General features: G+C 42.1%; 1 protein-coding gene across 1 annotated transcript in view; it reads left to right on the top strand.

Moving 5' to 3' along the window:
- The window catches only part of plpp4 (phospholipid phosphatase 4), a 406,375-nt gene that overhangs the window by 171,895 nt on the left and 212,255 nt on the right, over nt 1-22,225 (top strand). Inside the window, exons 3-4 of the mRNA XM_072239792.1 lie at nt 18,315-18,405; nt 18,509-18,572. Of these exons, the coding sequence (XP_072095893.1) occupies nt 18,315-18,405; nt 18,509-18,572 (155 nt within the window). The remainder of the gene's footprint in view (nt 1-18,314; nt 18,406-18,508; nt 18,573-22,225) is intronic.

Here is a 22,225-nt window from a genome sequence, read left to right on the forward strand (position 1 = left end):
GTCTCCTCAGGAAATAGAGACGGCTCTGACCCTTCTTGTAGACAGCCTCAGTGTTCTTTGACCAGTCCAGTTTATTGTCAATTTGTATCCCCAGGTATTTGTAATCCTCCACCATGTCCACACTGACCCCCTGGATGGAAACAGGGGTCACCAGTACCTTAGCTCTCCTCAGGTCTACCAGCAGCTCCTTAGTCTTTTCACATTAAGCTGCAGATAATTCTGCTCACACCATGTGACAAAGTTTCCTACCATAGCCCTGTACTCGGCCTCATCTCCCTTGCTGATGCATCCAAATATGGCAGAGTCATCAGAAAACTTCTGAAGATGACAAGACTCTGTGCAGTAGTTGAAGTCCGAGGTGTAAATGGTGAAGAGAAAGGGAGACAAGACAGTCCCCTGTGGAGCCCCAGTGCTGCTGATTACTCTGTCTGACGCACACTGTTGCAAGCACACATACTGTGGTCTGCCAGTCAGGTAATCAAGAATCCATGACACCAGGAAAGCATCCACCTGCATTGCTGTCAGCTTCTCCCCCAGCGGAGCAGGGTGGATGGTGTTGAACGCACTGGAGAAGTCAAATAACATGACCCTCACAGTGCTCGCTGGCTTGTCCAGGTGGGCATAGACACGGTTCAGCGCGTAGACGATGACATCCTCAACTCCTAGTCGGGCTGGTAGGCGAACTGGAGGGGATCTAAGTGTGGCCTGACCATAGGACGGAGCAGCTCTAGAACAAGTCTCTCCAGGGTCTTCATGATGTGGGAGGTCAATGCTACCGGTCTGTAGTCATTGATTCATGGCTTCATGAATTGTTCAGAAATCTGATGGCAGAGGATGTTGTGTTCTTTATATTCATACGTACCGTGGGTTACTAATAAAGAACCATCTTTTGGAAGAAATAGAACTTTTATTTAACAACAACCACAACATTTTTACAATACCATGTTTCTCGATCTTTTTATCATTCCTGCGCATGCTCAGATCTCTCTCCAATCACGTTCTTACACATTATATCACCACATCTTCCTTTCCTTAAAAAGAAAAACAATTAGCAATATTGACCAGAGCAAATGCATAATTTAACATGTCTCTATCAGTCTCTCTGGGGGTCTATGAACATGAGTAGACCTTCTAAGTGGTTCACACAGTTCTTGTGTTTCGTTGTTACTTCCATGTTTTGTCTGATCTACATCAGTTAATTGAAACTCTGAAGTTGGCTCTTTCTTGAGGTCTTTGTGATTTCTTCTTAACACTGCTCCTTCTGTTTGGACCATGTATGATCTGGGTTGTACTTCAAGTACTGTAGATTTCTGTGTCCATGTGTTCATTTTGTCTTGTATCCTTACTTCATCTCCTTGGTGCAGTTCAGGTAATGGATGAGAACATCTGTCAAAGTATGTTTTCTGCTTTGCTTTGTGTTCATCTTTCTATCTTTTCACTTGTTCACCTCCCTCTGTTCTCAAAAGGCTCTCATCTATTGGCAGATTGGATCTCAAACGGCGTCCCATCAAGAGCTGAGCAGGTGAAAATCCACATTCAAGTGAAGTACTGCGATAGGCTGACAAAGCTTTATAAAAATCACCTCCACTATCTTTTGCTTTGTGCATCTGTTTCTTGATCATTCCTACTGACTTTTCAACTAATCCATTGGACTGAGGGAAAAATGGACTAGGTGTTATATGAACAAAGCCCCATTCATGAGCAAAATGTCACATGCATTCACCATTGAATTGTGGACCACTGTCTATGAAAACTTCATCAGGTACATTATTTCTGGAAAAAACTGATTTCATGCATGCAATTACAGACCACACACTTCAGGATACAATGAGTAGTAATCTGTTATTGGCTATATTTAAGAGGGAGTTAGATATGGCCCTTGTGGCTACGGGGATCAGGGGGTATGGAGGGAAGGCTGGGGCGGGGTTCTGAGTTGGATGATCAGCCATGATCATAATAAATGGTGGTGCAGGCTCAAAGGGCCGAATGGCCTACTCCTGCACCTATTTTCTATGTTTTCTATGTTATTAATAGATAATCAGTTTCTCGATCCTTCTATCATTCCTGTGCATGTTCAGAACTCTCTCCAAACACGTTCTTACATGTCATATCACCACAGAGAGGAAGAAGCTGTTCTTAAAAATGCACAAACTCAAGTGTGTACCAAATTGAACCCAAGCACCGTAGATATAATTGATGTAATTATAAATTTTATTCAAAATAATTGGATTATCTTTAATACATTGAATTCTCCTTTCTGAGCTACTCTGTTCTTCAGAAGTTTCTATCTTTTGATATAACATGCTGTTCCATTATCAGAACCAGCCCATGTTCTCAATTAGCTGGTCTATACATTCTCCTTTGCTGCAGAGGCCTGTAATTTAAATTTATTTTTAATATTACTGATATTTGCATAAAAAACATTTGAAGAGTCTATCTATTAGCTGAAATTGAAGTTCCTTTTTCTTTGTGTCCCTCTCCTTCACTCCAGAACGGCCAGGTGTTTCATTAGTGTTAACTACCCTTGAGAATCCAATGCAGTCTATTGTATTCTGAGTCCAAACTTAATTAGCTTCAAAGATTGTTAATAGCAGCTTCAAAATTGCCAACCAACTGCATAATAGTTGTCAGTTAAAGAGGCTGCACCATAGTTGATGGTTTTACATTTTTCTCCTTGGCTTTTTTTAATGAGTCCCTAAAAATGGACTTAGAGCTAAGGTGATAATGGAAAATGAGGATGTTCCATTATGGTTTTGAATATTTTATTTGACTTTACTCTATATAAATTAATAATCTATTTAGGTAATCATCCTGGAGAGAAATAAAACCACAGATTTGCTTTAACACTCTAAGGCAAGGGTTCCCAACCTGGGGTCTACGGACCTCTTGCTTAATGGTATTGGTCCATGGCATTAAAAAGGTTGGGGTCCCCTACTTCAGAGAGATATACAGGTCAAATGTAGACGAATGAGACTAGACCAGTTAGGGAACTTGGTCAGCATGAGTAAGTTGGGTCTTAGTAACACTAAGACCCTGGAAATGCCTTTTCCAGTGGTAGACTGCAAGGAGATCTCCTACCACATTCATATTTTGTCTTCTTTTATGAAGGTGCTTAAGTTTCTGGTGCTTCTGAGGTTCACTGGCACATCCTTCTGTTCTCAATTGAGGAAGATGTGTCTTCGATGTTGTGCCTGAAATTCCCTTCTGCCAGCACAAAATACTACACGTGGAGAAATACAAGATATCATATTCTCTGTTTTTGCAAGCAGATCACCCTTGGGCAGGTGTAGCACCTGCTTAGACCCCCCCCACCACCCACCCCCGAGCCCCGATCAGGGTCTCATGAAACCATGGGAGCAGGTGATTAGGCAGAATCAACACACGCACACACACACCCACCCCGCGGAGAAATTCAGCAGTTCCTCCATAGTATTCCTGACCTGCTTCAGTTCCTCCAGCGTTTTATACATATTACTCCAGATCTCTAGCATCCATAGTCTCTCCTTCATCTCCATTGTAATTGACAGAACAACAGACTTTCCTCTGTGTTTCAACTAAAACTTTATTTCCATTTAAAAATTTCTGAGCATCTCTTCAGCTCGTGCAGTTTAGTTTTACGATCTTTTGCTGCAATGCTTCCGGTTTTGCAAATTGATTCTTTTTCCTTCTGAAAAGCCCAAGCCTTCTGATTTCAAACTGAAGAGACTCTGCAGATGCTGGCAATCCAGAGAGCCACGCACAAAATGCTGATGGAACTCAGCAGGTCAGGCAGCATCTATGGAGATGAATAAAGAGTCGATGTCTCAACCTGAGACACTTTGACAGGACTGGAAAAGGAGGAGGAAGAAGGAGGTGTGGGGGGGGGGTGGAAAGCAGCACAAGCTGAGAGGTGATATGTAGGTGAGGACAAGGTAAAAGGGGAGACATAATGGGAAATGAGAAAGAAGAGAAGAGTGGTGAAAAATTACCAGAAGCTGGAGAAATCGATGTTCATGCTACCAAGTTGGATGCTACCCAAATGGAATATGAGGTGTTGCTCCTCAAACTTGAGAGTGGCCTCATCATGGCAGTAGAGGAGGCATGGACCAACATATTGGAATGGGAATGGGGAGTGGAATTAAAATGATTGGCCACCGGCACATCCTCCCTGTTGCAGATGGATCAAAGGTGCTTGATTTCATTTGATGCCTTTGCAATTACTCATTAAGGTACCTAAAGCGATGTGACCTGGTTGTTTGCTGATAGTTTAACATCACTTCAACCCTTTTTCTCCTCCATTCGCCCTTGTCTTATTACTTTCAAAAAAGTTATTAGGTGCAGCAATTTCAGTCCTGCACGCTGAAACTCAGTAAATGTCGAAATCCTAAACCTCGTGTCAAAACAGATATAATCGTGATTGTGAAACTTCATCTAGTAGTGGATCCATCTCCATTGTTCAAAGACGTGATTAAATCACTTGTTTCTTTACCAGAGCTTAACTTCAATAGAAACAGTTTTTGGCTTTGTCGCACAAGTCAAGGGTCTTATTTTACTATTATTGTTTATCCTATTATATTATTCTGCTTACTTTGATTTATTTGTAAATATCTTCTAAGATGTAAGAAAGCTTTATAGCATTTACTTTTTAATTGCAACAGCCTAAAATAATGCTTGTGATCTTAATGACAGATTGATTTTCAATAAATTCTCAAAAGTTGTTGAAACATATCCAGAGCCCGTATGACATTCACATTAAGCAAAATTACAGATGTGATTACATGTCCAGTATTTAAAAGGACAGTAATTTTGTCTATACTATTCAGCATGTTATAAACGAAACTAGATTATAGATCACTTATGAAGCTAATTTATCTCTTTTTGAAGGCTTTGCATTGGCCAATTTGATCACCGCTGATCTTGCAAAGCTGCCCTGTTATAGTTGAGATTTTATTTTTCTATTTCATATATGTTTGAAACAGCTTGGGTGAAACGAAAATTTCTTCCCTGAGTCAATTTTCAAAATGCGCTCCTAATCTACTTTCTAATAACCCGTTTGCTGATATTCAGCTTTGATTTGACCAGAATTATTCAGCTGCTGCTTGCAGCGCAGCCATTATGTAAACAGCATCCAAGAGAGGAGTTAGAGACTTGAGGTGGGAGTGCCGGCCCTTGATATCAAGTCAAGATTGAAAGAGCATAGAATCAAAGACCCCTGGTCAATTAACACGCACAAAGTGCTGGAGGCCAGACAGCATATATGGAAAAGAGTACAGTCGACAAAGTCTGCAGACTTTCTCCTGTTTGCCTCTGGCCAATTAGCTGGAATCACGTAGACACTTTATTAAGTACACCTGCTTGTTAATGCAAATATCTACTCAGCCAATCATGTGGCAGCAACTCAGTGAATGAAAGCATGCAGACATGGTCAGGAGCTTCCGTCGCTGTTCGCACCAAACATCAGGATGGGGAAGAAGTATGATCTGAGTGACTTTGACCGTTGAACGATTGTTGGTGTCAGATGGAGTGATGTGAGTATCTCAGATTTCCTGGGATTTTCATGCACAACTGTCTCTGGAGTTTACAGAGAATGGTGCAAAAAACAAAACAAAGATGTCCAGTGAGTGACATTTTGTGGGTGAAAATGCCTTGTTTATGAGAGAGGTCAGAGAAGAATGACCAGACTTGTTCAAACTGACAGATTGAAATGGTTTTGTTTAATTAAGATTACACAAGAGTAATTCCATATGAATCTCCTGAAATAATGAGGCAGTCCCTGTCCCTTTCTAGCTACAGTAACATTTCGGACAGATAGCCTTCACCTACACCTCCTATCTTGTACTCCTTCCTGTCCTCATCCTTCTTATTCTGGCTTCTTCCCCCTTCCTTTCCAGTTGTGATGAGGAGTCTCGACTAGAAAATATGAGTAGCCAAGGTATGATGTGGGCTTGACATGATACCAATTTTCTTATTGCAATTATGATTTCTGTATCAATGATTTTCACGTGTTCAAAGGACATTTATCATCAAAGAATGTATAATATATACAACCTTGAGTTTGTCTTCTTGCAGGGAGCCACAAAACAAAGAAACTCAATAGAATCTATTTTTTTAAAACCCACGCAACAAAGGCCCTTAAACACCCAATGTGTGAAAAAAGAACAAACATGCAAACAACAATATGTAAACAAATAACACACCGAACATTAACTGCAGAGTCCCTGAGAGTGAGTTCACAGCCACAGAGCCAGTTCAGCACTGAGTTGAGTGAAGATGGTCCAGGAGCCCAATGGCTGCAGGCCTCAGCCACGGAGCCAGTTCAGCACTGAGTTGAGTGAAGATGGTCCAGGAGCCCAATGGCTGCAGGCCTCAGCCACGGAGCCAGTTTAGCACTGAGTTGAGTGAAGATGGTCCAGGAACCCAACACTGCAGGCCTCAGCCACGGAGCCAGTTCGGCACTGAGGCAAGTGCTAATGGTTTCAGGGCACAGATGCAGACTCAGTTCAGCAGATATCAAATTCAATGAAGTAATTTAAGCATAGCACTGGGTTTTCACCTAGCTGACCAAGAAAAGTTTGAGAATGTGGTTACTGAATGTTCCAGTGTCCTGCCTTACCATTGCTCTCTAAAGTAATGTTGCATATTAACAGGTGGAACTGCCCAAGATTTTACTTAAAGTTGGGTATTCAATCTTTCCTATTAATGGAGCCATGATTTCAGCTCTACCTATATATATTTTCCACATCTGGTAAGATATACATAGAACTGCATAGTGGTTGAAGAATTAATGGTAATGCCTGAAAAAGGAGCATCCATCGCCACACACACAAAATGCTGGAGGAACTCAGCAGGCCAGGTAGCATCTATGGAAATGAATAAATAGTTGATGTTTTGGGCTGAGACCCTTCTTCAGGACTTGAAAGGAAGGGGGAAGATTCCAGAGTAAAAAGGTAGGGGGAGGAGAAGGAGATGGGTGAAGTCAGATGGGTGGGAAAGGTAAAAGGCTTGAGAAGTAGGAATCTGATAGGGCAGAAGAATGGACCACAAGAGAAAGGGAAGGAGGAGATGCACCAGGGAGAAGTGGTAGGCGGGTGAGGAGAGGTAATAGGCCAGAGTGGGGAATAGAGCAAGGGGGGAGGGAATTTTTTTACTGGAAGGAGAAATCGATACTCATGCCCTTAAGTACCCCTTGCACCCAGTACATGCTCTCTTCTCACTGCTATTATCAAGGTGGAGGTATAGGAGTCTGAAGACATGCATTCAATGTTTCAAGAACAACTTTCTCCCATCCACTATTAGATTTCTAAATGGACAACCAGCCCATGAGCACTGCCTCAGTATTGTTTTCTCTCTCAATACTACATGTATTTATATTTTTTATTGTTATGTATTGCATTGTACTGCTGGCGCAAAACAACAAGTTTCACAACATATGCCGGTGATATTAAACCTGATTCTGATCATGAGAGCAAGGATGTGTGTGTGTGTGGGGGGGGGGGGGTTTATTCCTTTTGTGGGGACACGTTGAACACAAACACATTGCATACAGACACCCGTTCCTAGTGCACTTGATAATCACAGAGAAGGTTTGTGTCTCTGCTGCTCCCACACGTTCCTCGTTCCTGTTGCCCACCAGGGAAGTATGTGTAAATAAGGTCAAGGAAATTAAGATTAAGACTGGGCAAGGCATTGAATAATAGTTTTTACAAATACTCCATCTTTATATTCACGGCCTGAGGACAGGCTGTCATGTAAAAGGATTATGTTGACATATTATTTGTGTAGGACTTTAGGGAGCTACATGCATTTGCTGCAATCCATGCCTGATATCTGTTAATAAACTCTGAGTGGCAGAAGCTGAGTCATGAACATACCTTTTCTTTCTGCAATACTGCATCTGAGATTGAATTTTCCCTTGTCTCGCTTCTCTGTCTGACCTCAGTTATAATATACATGTATTCATGCCGCCAGGTCGGAGGCTCAACGTGACGACTGCTCTGTCTTTCCTGGATGACATGAATGTTTCAACCAAGTCCTCAATGCATTAAATATTATTTTTTCAATCAACTAATAAATAAATTAAATTAATAATATCCGGCATTTTAAATTTCAACATGTCTTCACTCACATAATCCCAAACATTTATATTACAGGCTCAACTCATTATTTTTAACTTTGACTACATTAAACAGAGTTATTCAGCAATAGTGAAATTGATATTCTATCACAACACAGAACTTCTTCAGTCAATGCACAATTCAAAGTACATTTATTATTAATGTATGTATACATTATACACCCTTGAGATTTGTCTCTTTACAGGCAGCCACAAAACAAGAAAACCAAAATAACCTATTTTTTTAAAAAACGACAAACACCCAATGTGCAGAGAGAGAGAGGGAGAGAGAAAACTAATCGTGCAAGCAATCAAAGTAAGCAGATAGTGAGTCCTTGGGCATGAGTCCGGAGCAGGCCCACAGCCTCGTCCTCAGTGCTGCGGAGAACAGAGTGAACGTCAAGGAACCTTGAGCAGAACAAGCCGGACTCTCGTGACACCCAGCACCTGGAATTGTGATCCAGCTGACCTAGCATTTAGATTGTCCAAGCACTGGATCGCTCCTCGCTCCGGGACCCAGTCTCTGTTGCCCTGGACCTGGATCCCACCGCCACCTTCCGGCCCGTATATGACCCTGCCGAATAGACCCAGTGCTTAGACCGATCAAACCTTGCCCATCAGGAAGGAGATGGCTGCGTTGTTAGGGATCTGGGCAAACAAAGGAGATGGCCATAATCATCAAGGCTCGAGGAATATACCTTCACAGTCATTCAGTGTAGCAAAGCTTCAGTGTACTCCAGTCCACCTAATAGGGTGTATCTTCATAATGCATAACAGAGATATGTGCATATATTGCACACATTGAATCAACTGATCTTTCAACTTGAGGAAAAGACTAGATCAACAGATGAAAGTACTACTTTAAGAGAAGATACAGTGCTGTGCAACAATTTTAGAATAGGGTGCCTAAGATTTTTGCACAGTTCTGTATTTGTCAACATGGTGCGGAGAGCGAATTTGTAAATCTGGTGGGAGCAGAGGATGTTTGGGAATGGTGAGGGTGGAGCACCACAGGAGGGGTGTGGGACAGGGGCAGAGAAAGTGTGCCAGTGGGGGGTGGGGGGGGGGGCTGATGCAAACACACTCAGCCCTAAGACACCAGGCAAGGTCATTTGATTCCAAACAATTGGTGTATTGATCATTACAGAATGTCTCTGGTGCTCCCACTGCTCCCTCCCCTCTCCCTTCTGCCTTTCCCAACAGTGGTTTCCTCTCTCCCTGTTCCCTTCCCACTCTCCGTCCACAAGACACCCATATCAGAATCACATTTATCATCACTCATGTATGTTATAAGATCTGTTTTTTATTTTGACCTTTTGCACAGTAGTGTACAGATGCCCCCATTACACTGTGTGGTACACTTACACTGACAGATTTACAGGATAGTTCGCCTGGTCCTGCTGATGCTGGATATCCAAAGCACAAACAGAAAATGGCATTCATCAAATCTGATGGCATCAGTGAGGAATAAAAAAAGAGTCAACATTTCAACCCAATCACTGTTGATATGAAAATTTGAAGCTTGTTGGCCTTATGTTTTCATAGTAATTATCGGAGAAGTTTATCAGAAATTGGATTTGGACCCTTGCAGCTCTTCTCTCAACTGGTGACATGGTGACCTGCCACTGACAGGTTTAGGTGATATCTGATGTTTGATGGGGATAAGGGATTGGTATATCATGCATACTTTCTGACATTATTGGATATTGGGAATGTGATTTTCAAAAAGCTTAACCCCCATTTACTCCTCAATCCTAATCACTCAGCTTCACTCTCATCACTACTTTATCCAATGCTGAGAACCTTCAGCTATGCGTTTGCACCTATGACAAGCACGAGGAATTCTGCAGATGCTGGAAATCCAAAACAACACACACAAGATGCTGGAGGAACTCAGCAGGTCAGGCATTATTAATAAAAAGAGTAAACCGTCGATGTTTCTGGTTGAGACCCTTCATCAGGACTGGAAAGGAAGAGGAGATGTCAGTATAAGAAAGTGGGGGGAGGGGAGGAAGAAGTACAAGGTGGTAGGTGATAGGTGAAATCGGGAGAGGGTGAAGTACCTATGGCTTTACAGGTAGTGAGCTAAGATCATTTACTGTATTTAGACTGGGCAGCTGCTTTACAGACAAGAGAAAATTTGCAGATGCTAGAAATCAAAGTAATACACACAAAGTGCTGGAGGACCTCAGCAGGCCAGGCAGCGTCTATAGAAAAGAATAAACAGTCGTGTTTTGGTGTGTGAACTTTCACCAGGACTGTTTTACAGCAAGCACAGATGGGATGAGCTGAAGGTTTCATAATTTTTTAAATGATTTTTTGATTATTCTATTGCAATACTCCAGATATTCCCCCCTCGTTTAAGGATAACCAGAACACTGGATACCTTGTCCCATCTCAAGGTGCATCTCATTCATTCATTGCTCCTTTGCTTCAAGAGCCTCCGTTTTTAAAAAAAAAAGAGATCATCCCATGTCCCTCCATACTGCTGTACATTGACATTGGTACTCCCCTAACGTAAACCTCTTTAGCGCACCCCCCCCCGCCCTACCCACCACTTTAAATGTGCCACCACCGGCAGCTGTCTTCACTCTTCACTTTGAAACCCACTTTTCCTAACAATCCTTCTGTCACACAGCATAGAGTCTTAGAAAAACATGGCACAGAATCTGGTCCTTTACATCAACTGGTCCATGCCATCAAGATGTCCATCCAAGCTGATCCCATCATCCCATTTGCTTGAATTTGCCCCGGACTTTCTAAATTTTCCTATCCATGTACCTGTCCATATTAACAGACAGAAAGATGAGCACGTACACTAAAAACAGAATACTGAAGTGCTACATTTATTCTATCCTGACTTACGGAAGTGAATGCTGGACCATTTCTCCAGCAATGGAAAAGAGACTAGAAGCAGCTGAATTCTGGGTCTACAGGAGAATGTTAAAAATATCATGGACCACACACACACACATCAAATGAAGAAGTTCTCAGAAGATCCCAAGCAGTTCGATCACTCATACCAGCAATAAGAGAAAGACAACTCAGATTCCTAGGACACATCATGCAGAAAGATGAACTGGAAAAACTCATACTCTCTGGAAAGATTGAGGAGAGCAAACCTAGAGGAAGACCTCGGCTTATGTACATCAAAAGCATAGCCAGGTGGCTACACATCGAGGAAATGGAAATCATCCAAAACACGAAGGACAGATCTATATGGGAAAGCATGGTCACCAACGTCCGCATCGGATATGGTACCTAGACAGACAGACAGTACCTGTCCAACTGTCTCTTCAGAGTTGTATTGTACCTGCATCAACGACTTCCTCTGGCAACTCATTCCACCTACGTACCATTGTGTGTGTGAAAAAAAAGAAAGAAAGTTGTCCCTCAACTTCCAATTAAATTTTTCCCCTCTAGTAGAGTACTTGATACTGACTCATCCCATATTAGTTTAGCTGACTCATCAACATTCTTATGAAAAACATTAGGATCTTCTTCATGTTAAGGATGCTGTGCAGATGGAAGCTTGTGCTGTTTGTTTGGGGCTAGTGGGGCAGTGCAGTTAAAAGCATTAAAAAGTTTGTGTGGTGCAATGCATGCCAGCTTTAGTGAAGGACAGAAGTTTTCCCAGTGCTCAAGGATGAATGTTTAAACCACTGTCCACCAGACCTTCCCTCAGAACCTCCAACATCCCCATATGTCTGAAGATCTAAAGATTAGCTTTATTTGTCATGAGTGCATCAAAATACAGTGAAATGTGCTGCTTGCGTCAAATTAAATCAAATCAGCGAGGGTCGTGCTGGCCAGCTTGCTAGTGTTGCAACACTTCTGGCGCCAATATAGACCATAAGACCATAAGACAAAGCATCAGAAGTAGGCCATTCGGCCCATTGAGTCTGCTCCGCCATTTTATCATGAGCGGATCCATTTTATCCTATTTAGTCCCACTGCCCCGCCTTCTCACCATAACCTTTGATGCCCTGGCTACTCAGATACCTATCAATCTCTGCCTTAAATACACCCAATGACTTGGCCTCCACTGCTGCCCGTGGCAACAAATTCCATAGATTCACCACCCTCTGACTAAAAAAATTTTTTCACATTTCTGTTCTGAAAGGGCGCCCTTCAATCCTGAAGTCATGCCCTCTCGTACTAGACTCCCCCATCATGGGAAACAACTTTGCCACATCCACTCTGTCCATGCCTTTTAACATTCGAAATGTTTCTATGAGGTCTCCCCTCATTCTTCTAAACTCCAAGGAATACAGTCCAAGAGCGGACAAACGTTCCTCATATGTTAACCCTCTCATTCCCGGAATCATTCTAGTGAATCTTCTCTGTACCCTCTCCAACGTCAGCACATCCTTTCTTAAATAAGGAGACCAAAACTGTCCACAGTACTCCAAGTGAGGTCTCACCAGCGCCTTATAGAGCCTCAACATCACATCCCTGCTCCTATACTCTATTCCTCTAGAAATGAATGCCAACATTGCATTCGCCTTCTTCACTACTGACTCAACCTGTAGGTTAACTTTAAGGGAATCCTGTACGAGGACTCCCAAGTCCCGTTGCATCTCAGAACTTTGAATTCTTTCCCCATTTAAATAATAGTCTGCCCGTTTATTTTTTCTGCCAAAGTGCATAACCATACACTTTCCGACATTGTACTTCATTTGCCACTTCTCTGCCCATTCTTCCAATCTATCCAAGTCTCTGTGCAGACTCTCCGTTTCCTCAGCACTACGGGCCCCTCCACCTATCTTCGTATCGTCAGTAAACTTAGCCACAAAGCCATCTATTCCATAATCCAAATCGTTGATGTACAATGTAAAAAGAAGCGGCCCCAACACTGATCCCTGTGGAACACCACTGGTAACCGGCAGCCAACCAGAGTAGGATCCCTTTATTCCCACTCTCTGTTTCCTGCCAATCAGCCCACGCTCTATCCACGTATGTAACTTTCCTGTAATTCCATGGGCTCTTATCTTGTTAAGTAACCTCATGTGTGGCACCTTGTCAAAGGCCTTCTGGAAATCCAAATATACAACATCCACTGCATCTCCCTTGTCTAGCCTACTGGTAATTTCCTCAAAAAATTGTAATAGGTTTGTCAGGCAGGATTTTCCTTTAAGGAATCCATGCTGAGTTCTGCCTATCTTGTCATATGCCTCCAGGTACTCTGTAACCTCATTCTTGACAATCGACTCCAACAATTTCCCAACCACCGACGTCAAGCTAACAGGTCTATAATTTCCTTTTTGCTTCCTTGCCCCCTTCTTAAATAGCGGAGTGATATTTGCAATCTTCCAGTCTTCCGGAATCATGCCAGAATCTATCGACTTTTGAAAGATCATCGCTAATGCCTCTGCAATCTCCACAGCTACTTCCTTCAGAACACGAGGGTGAATTCCATCTGGTCCAGGAGATTTATCAACCTTTAGCCTATTCAGCTTCCTGAGTACTTTCTCTGTCGTAATTGTGACTGCACACACTTCTCTTCCCTGCCACCCTTGAGTGTCCGGTATCCTGCTGTCTTCCTCAGTGAAGACTGATGCAAAATACTTGTTCAGTTCCTCTGCCATCTCCTCATCTCCCATTACAATTTCTCCAGTATCATTTTCTATCGGTCCTATATCTACTCTCACCTGTCTTTTACTCTTTATGTACTTGAAAAAGCTTTTAGTGTCCTCTTTGATATTATTTGCTAGTTTCCTTTCATAGTTCATCTTTTCTCTCTTAATGACCTTCTTGGTTTCCTTTTGTAAGGTTTTAAAAACTTCCCAATCCTCTGTCGTCCCACTAATTTTTGCTTCCATGTATGCCCTCTCCTTTGCTTTAACTTTGGCTTTGACTTCTCTTGTCAACCACGGTTGCAACCTTTTTCCACTCGAAAATTTCTTCTTTTTTGTCTTGCACATTCCTCATTTCTCGCATAAACTCCAGCCACTGCTGCTCTGCTGTCTTTCCCGCCAGTGTCTCTTTCCAGTCAACTTTGGCCAGTTCCTCTCTCATGCCACTGTAATTTCCTTATAGCATGCCGACAACTCACTATCCCTCACCATCTATAAAATAAAGGCAACCGTTAGTCTTGCGAGACCCTGGATCTACGCCTGGAAAGTCTTCACTCTCCAGGGCGCAGGCCTGGGCAAGGTTGTATGGAAGACCAGCAGTTGCCCATGCTGCAAGTCTCCCCTCTCCACAACACCGATGTTGTCCAAGGGAAGGGCATTAGGACCCATACAGCTTGGCACCAGTGTCGCTGCAAAGCAATGTGTGATTAAGTGCCTTACTCAAGGACACAACATGTTACCTTGTCTGGGGCTCGAACTCACGACCTTCAGGTCGCTAGTGCAATGCCTTAACCACTTGGCCTCGTGCCCACACGTACCCTCACCATTAGTATCATCATTATGTGCTGTCTGGTATGATGAAGGTGATCATAATTGTTCTTGGTAAATTTTTCTGCAGAAGTTGTCTGCCATTGCCATCTTCTGGGCACTGTCTTTACAAGATGGTTGACCCCAGCCTTTATAAATACTCTTCAGAGATTGCCTTGACGTCAGTGGTCACATACCCAGGACTTGTGAGATGTACTAGCTGCTCATACGACCATCCACCACCCACTCCCATGGCTTCACGTGACCTTGATTGGGGGGCTAAGCAGATGCTACACCTTGCCCACGGGTGACCTGCCGGCTAGTGGGGGGAAGGAGCAACTTACAACACATTTGCTTGAGATGTATCTTTACCCCACCACCCAAAAAGCCTAACCATTCATCTTTGGAGTGTGGAAGGAAAGCACAGCACCCAGAAGAAGCCTACACACTTATGGCGTGAACGTACAAACTCTTTACAGACAGCTGCAGGAATTGAATCCCGATCACTACTTACTGCCGCATAAACAATTCTCAAACCGCTACTCTACTGTGCTGCTTCTTGCTAGGCAGACACCCAGTAATGATATAGGAAGGATAATGAGGCTTTGGAGAGAGCTTAGAAGAGGCTTACCAGGATCCTGTCTGGTTTAGAGGGCATGCGCTATCATGAGAGGCTGGATAAACTTGGGTTGTTTTCTCTATAGAGTGCCGGAGGCCGAAGGGAGATCAGAAAGAGGTTTACAGGATTATGAGAGGCATAGACAGAGTGGACAGAAAGCATCTGTTTCCCAGGGTTGAAATATTTAATACCAGAGGGTGTGCATTGAAGATGAGAGGGGGTAGGTTCAAAGGGGACATGAGGGGTAAGTTTTTTGCTCAGACAGTGATGGATGCCTGGTAGGGTGGTAGATGCAAATACATTAGAGGCTTTGAAGAGATGTTTGAATAGGTACATGAATGATTGGAAGATGCAGAGTTATGAACATGGTGTGAGTAGGAGGGGCATTACTGTTTGGGTGTTTTTGATTTGCTTTTTAGCTGGTTCAGCACAATATCCTGGGCCAATGGCCTGCTTCTGTGCTGTACTGTTCTATGTTTTATTAAAATCAGACTGTTCTTTAGAAATTAAACTGGAATAGCAATGTAAATGCTGGGAGTGGAAGTTACACCCCATTATAGCAGAGGTGGCAGAGCCATTTGAAGAGAAAGTCTCTGCTGGCATATTCTTACAAATCAATATACTGCTCAGAACAAATATTTGAAGTAGCATCATCAGTACAATTCACGGCCTCCTTAGAGTCCATGTTAAACTGACTGAAAACCTGCAGCATAATGATCAAAGGAAATTGGTAGCAATGTGTGGCCACGCTGCAGTGCTCTTGGCTGTCAAGCTGTTCCAGGCATTCAATCATCACACCACAGAAAGCAGCAAATGTGAGGGCAAAACCCACAGGACTCCAGATAGAGCGTTGTCAGATGTGATGATTTGATGTCTCCGATGTAGGATCAATATCAAAATAAATCATCTTAAAATTGATCTTATTCTACGGCTGGTATAAATAAATGTGCATTTTTTTTGTACACTTATCTGCCTTTGGTAATGGGATTACAACCTTTTTGTATCTCTTTGATTTCATGTTTTTATGTGTATTAATCTGTTATATAATATACATATTATGTATTGTGTTCCTGCCTGACAGAGTAACAAATCTGTCCTTTCTCTGTATTGAAACCCGGTGTCATGCAGAATCTCACCTATTTTCATCTGTAATGTATGACACTGTTATAAAGAACAAGTCTCCTGCCCCAGCCCTGATGACCATAGATTTCAGTTTTACCAGGGCCTTGGTGCTGTACTTGATCAAACAGTGTAAGTACGGTAAATTTGTACTTTTTTTTTGTACATTTGTCTGTGTTTGGTAAAGAGAATACAGCCTTGCTGTATCTCTCTGGCTTCATGTTCTATTGTTCATTTGTATATGTATTAATCTGTCATTTTATATAATATACATATTAACAAGGGGAGCTGAGTACAGGAGCAAAGAGATCCTTCTGCAGTTGTACAGGGCCCTGGTGAGACCACACCTGGAGTGTTGTGTACAGTTCTGCTCTCCAAATTTGAGGAAGGACATTCTTACTATTGAGGGAGTGCAGCAGAAGTTCACAAGGTTAATTCCTGGGATGGCGGGACTGTCATATGTTGAAAGATTGGAGCGACTGGGCTTGTATATACTGGAATTTAGAAGGATGAGAGGGTATCTGATTGAAACATAAAAGGTCATTAAGGGATTGGACACGCTAGATGCAGGAAACATGTTCCCGATGTTGGGGGAGTCCAGAACCAGAGGCCACAATTTAAGAATAAGGGGTAGGCCATTTAGAATGGAGTTGAGGGAAAACTTTTTCACCCAGAGAGTTGTGGGTCTGTGGAATGCTCTGCCTCAGAAGGCAGTGGAGGCCAATTCTCTGGATGCTTTCAAGAAAGAGTTAGATAGAGCTCTTAATGATAGCGGAGTCAAGGGATATGGGGAGAAGGCAGGAACAGGGTACTGATTGTGGATGATCAGCCATGATCACAGTGAATGGCGGTGCTGGCTTGAAGGGCCGAATGGCCTACTCCTGCACATATTGTATACATAACTTCACTCATCCCATCACTGAAATGTTCCCACAACCTATGGACTCACTTTCAAGGACTCTTCATCTCATGTTCTTGATGTTTATTGCTTATTTATTTAGTATTTTTATTATTATTATTTCTCTCTTTGTACTTGCACAGTTTTCTTACCTTTTGCACATTGATTGGCCGTCTGTCCTGTTGCATGCAGTCTTTCATTGATCCTATTATGTTTGTTATATTTATTGTGAATGCCCACAAGAAAATTAATCTCAGGGTTGTATATGGTGACAAATGTCCGAGGTGAATGACATATGTGAGTGATGATAAACCTGATTCTGATATGGATATTTATAGTGGACTGAGAGTGGGATGGGGACAAGGAGAGGGGAATCATGGTTAGGAAAAGGGAAAGGGAGAGAGGAGGGGGTGGGAAACACCAGAGAGGCATTCTGTAATGATCAATAAACAAATTGTTTGGAATTAAATGACCTTGCCTGGTGTTTCAGGGCAGGGGGGTGTCTGCACCCAGCCCACCTCCACCCCTCTGACACTCCTTCTCTGCCACCTGTGTCACTCCCCTCCCGTGGCACTCCAACATCACCATCCTTTGCTCTTGTCAGATTCACAAACTCGCTCTCCATCCCACATTGACAAATACAGTACAGTGCATAAAAGTCTTGGGCACCCTGGCTAAATATACATGTGCTGAAGACTTTTGCACAGTACTGTATATACTTCGATAATAAATTTACTTTGAGCTTTGATTTTTTTGTAGCAGGCAAAATACTCCTCAGCACTGGTAAGAATTAAGAATCCACAGAATAAAGAATGTTTTTCGGAGCAAGACAATAAAATCTTAATCCAACAGTTCCTCGTGAATCATATGTAATTAACTCTAAGTGTAAACCACAGCAACAGATGTTCCAACATCAACAATCTTTTTTTGAGGTGTATGTATATGATAACCATAAGAATCAATCAGCATTAACAGAAAGGTACTGAAGAAAAACTATACTATCTGTGGCACATGAAGGATTGAAAAATTCATGCGTCTATCCCATTAAATTCAAATTTAATGACATTAGCTGCTGCATTTCACTGCATCTAAATGCCACTGCTTCAAACCAGTTTAGTAACTTGAGTTTGCTGTATTCAGTATTAATCCTGAGTGTGGACTCTTGGTTGTACCTCTGCTTATTGTGTTTCATTGTCTTCATAGGCCATTTCATTCCTCACACCTCTGGCCGTGATCTTTGTGGTCAAAATAATTCAACGGACAGATAAAACAGAGATTAAAGAGGCCTGTTTAGGTAAGATATTCACTTAATGTATGTAGTTAAATTATGTTTTAATTTCTCTTCTGTTCTTGTAGTTTGAATCGATCCTATAACACCTGTATTTTTTGACACTCAGCTGTCTCTCTGGCCCTTGCTCTGAATGGAATCTTCACCAACACAATTAAGCTAATAGTGGGAAGGTGAGTTGCGATTATTTAGTACGTATGTCATTTTAATATCAGTTCTGTGAATTCTATCAAACTGTTTGGCACTGGCTCGGGGAAAATTAATGACCCAGCTTGCTGTGCAAAGCGAGAACAAAATTATCCTTGCGGTGAGGAAGAAATGGAAAAGCATTCACTTGTCCATGTTCAGGCTTTGGGTGTCTGGCAAAGGAATTAAAATGATGTGTACGAAGCAGTAATTCTTAGAAAACTGAGAACAGCCCATCATTATGCAAGAATAATTCATGTTCAGTCAGATTTTATTCAATTTTGTTTAATTTCTCCGTTGAATGGAGATTGAACTCTACTTCTCTCACCCAGTCACTGAACTGTACCGCACAACATATGGACTTACTTTCAAGAAGTCTTCATGTCTAATACCAGAGGGCATGCATTGAAGGTGAGAGGGGGTAGGTACAAGAGGGAAGTGAGGGGTAAGTTTTTTTACTCAGAGAGTGGTGGATGCCTGGGATGCGCTGCCTGCAATGGTGGTAGAGATAAATACACTAGAGGCTTTTGAGAGATAGGCACATGGATGTAAGGAAGATGGAGGGATATGGTCCTAGTGTGGGTAGGAGGGGTTAGTGTTTGTATGTTTTTGATTTTCTCTTTAGCTGGTTCAGCATAACATTGTGAGCTGATTAGCCTGTTCCTGTGCTGTACTCTTCTATGTTCTATATTCATCTCAAGTTCCCAGTATTTATTGCTTGCTTACTTATTATTATTATTATTATATTTTTCTCTGCTCAGGTTTATAAAACCTGAGGTACATGCATAGCCAAGCTGACTCATTTCTCAATTGCTAGGAACTTCCAGACTATTCCTGTGGTGTTTAGTATTGTGGCTTTCTGAGGATTTACATAAATGAGCCTAGTTGTTTAACACTATTGTGTTGTGACTTTGGGAGGATGCCAGTTGTAGATATTACTCTTGGGGAAAAGTATACCCTGTTTACGTTCCATTCCCTGTTTACTTTCAATTTCCTCATTTAATTCGGCATATTGATTTCTGTATGTTATGTGTGTTTGGAATGACTATATCTATTAAGTAAGTTGTTCTTGCTTGCTTATCCTGTAATATTAGATCTGGGCAGTTATTATGGATCATCCTATCTGTAATAATAATTATTATTAATATGATTAGTAATTGTTATAATTAATAGTAATAAATATTATATAAATTTATTTTCTTTTTGTGTTTGCACATATTGCTGTTCTTTTAGTTGTTTGCCCTATTGCGTGCGGTCTTTCGTTGATTTTATTCAGTTTCTTGTATTTATCGTGAATGCCCACAAGAAAATAAATCTCAGGGTTGTACATGGTGACATCAATGTACTTTTATAATAAACTTACTTTGAAGATACCCTGGTTTATAATTAACTGTTTCTAATGTATTAGTTCCTGATCAGAGGTATGATGTAGCTACATATTACCTAGAAACAAATACTGGCATTCTGCTTTGGGGAAACATACATTACCAACAACACACATCACAAATAGCATGTGGTTATAATTTCAGAAAAATATACATTAACAAAGAGAAAAATATATATAGCCCAAGTCTTTGAATGGCATGACAGTAGATTTATGGGATCTTGTCCTGGTCCAGCTTGTTCTTCTACCAAGTGAACACGAGAGCGCAGCACAGAGCGAACATTGGAGAGCCGCACAGAGCAAACACTAGGGGGCAGCACTGATGGGAGGACCCAGCCCCTACCCTTTGGCGATTCTCGCGCGCCCTGCAGAAGCTCTCCTACACTGCCTCAGTATCTCCTCTCCTGGGTGGCTGTAACAGGTGACCACGATGCCTTGGCTTAGTCCTCACCACAACCGAAACAACACAGCTCCCGTCCAGATCTCCAGAAGGAAGACTTTACAGTAATAACCAGCACACACAAAATGCTCGGGGCATCAATGGAGGGGAATAAACAGTTAACGTTTCAGGCTAAAACCCTTCATTCAAAGAAACAAAGACTGTTCCATGTCGCCGACAAACACTCAGTTGTAGCCGTGGCCCATGCATATGCCAATGGCTACCCCTTTGGTTTGGAGAAAGTGAGAAGAGCTGAGAGAGAAACTGGTGATAATGTGAACCAGTTTTGCTAGACTGAAGAGGGTGGTGGTGGAGGGGAACTGGTTAGGTCTGTTGTCCGCGAGAAAGTGAAGAACTTTAATGCCTTTCTGATGGGGGAAGGAAGTGTAGAACAACTGAGGGACGGCGGAGTTACTGCAACAACCAGTGACTCACATAATTTTTTCACCGCCATCATTTTCTCTTCTCTCATGAAGTACTAGTCAACATCAGGTCTACACCGATTAAGAAAAAGGTTAGTTACCAAAGAACATTTCATTATACAGGACTTCATATGGGAGGGGGGAGGAATACCATGTACGGTGAATGTTAGGTAAAGTAGTCAAAAGCTGGTCAATCCCCTCCCAGTGAAAATGCAGTAAATCGAAGGAAAATCACACTTATTTTCCTAAAATCAAACATACAAGTCATTCATCCATTGCTATGTTAGCTAGATGCAAGAGCACGAGAGATCACTGGTGCTTTCCCCCCATTCTAAGTGGCTTAGTTACATCACAGACTGCTTCTCATTAACCTGGTCTGTTAAATGTTGCCGGTTTTCATTAAACTATGCTTGAACAATAATCTCCAAATATATTTCCTATCTTTCCTTTTACTGAACAAAACTGTTGAATTCAATAAAACCCTTCACTGTATCAAAGATTCATTAAGTGCTACCTCAAGCACTTGATATGAGACAGATGGGGGCTGTTGGTGTGATTAAGTCCATTACTTTGCATTAAAGAAATTTCTGCGAAAGCCAGGTACGTCCTCCCCATGGACGTGTGGGTTTTCTCCAGATGCTCCGGTTTCCTCCCACAGTCCAAAGACGTACCGGTTGATAGGTTAATTGGTCGTGGTAAATTGTTCCGTTAGGCTGGGGTTTAATCATGGGCTGCTGGGGCGGCGCGCTGGGAAGACTGGAAGGACGTATTCTGCTCTGTATCTCTAAATAAATAAAGTGTTCAACAAGAAGTGAATACCATCAAGGTTGAGTAACCCTTTGATGACACCAAAATGCTTAATTATTACAGCTCATTGTTTACAGTTTAAAGAGGATGACACATAGTGTTATGAACTGCTGAATTACTGTGGGCCGCTAACATCTACTCCCGAGGTAATCAAGTGTAACCCTCTCACCAGGGCTTGAATGCAAACTTGGCTCGCTAGCTAACCCTGCCAACAGCCTCATGACTCAGCGGTGAGAGAGCCACCCTTCATAAACAATACAATTCTACAGTCGGTATGATTTGGGGTTCAACCAAACGTGAAAGTTGAGATATTCAGATTAAGGAACACTGCTTATACACAATTGTCAGTCACCACGAAATGACAGATCGTTTCTAGTATAAAATTACAAAGTATAATTACCAGTTTTCAACTTTATCAAACGGTTAACAAGAAAAGAAAGATAAAAGAGCCCATTACTGTTAAACCAGGCCAATGTGCACATAAATATTGGAGCTGATTTCTGTAGTTGTCAGGTGTATTACCATACTCACGCACTGAACCCACATCCTGTATGGAAGATACCAGCAGTCACACTTTGAACTTCCCTC

The sequence above is a fragment of the Mobula birostris genome, chromosome 21 (genome assembly GCF_030028105.1).
Source record: "Mobula birostris isolate sMobBir1 chromosome 21, sMobBir1.hap1, whole genome shotgun sequence".
Lineage (NCBI taxonomy): Eukaryota > Metazoa > Chordata > Chondrichthyes > Myliobatiformes > Myliobatidae > Mobula > Mobula birostris.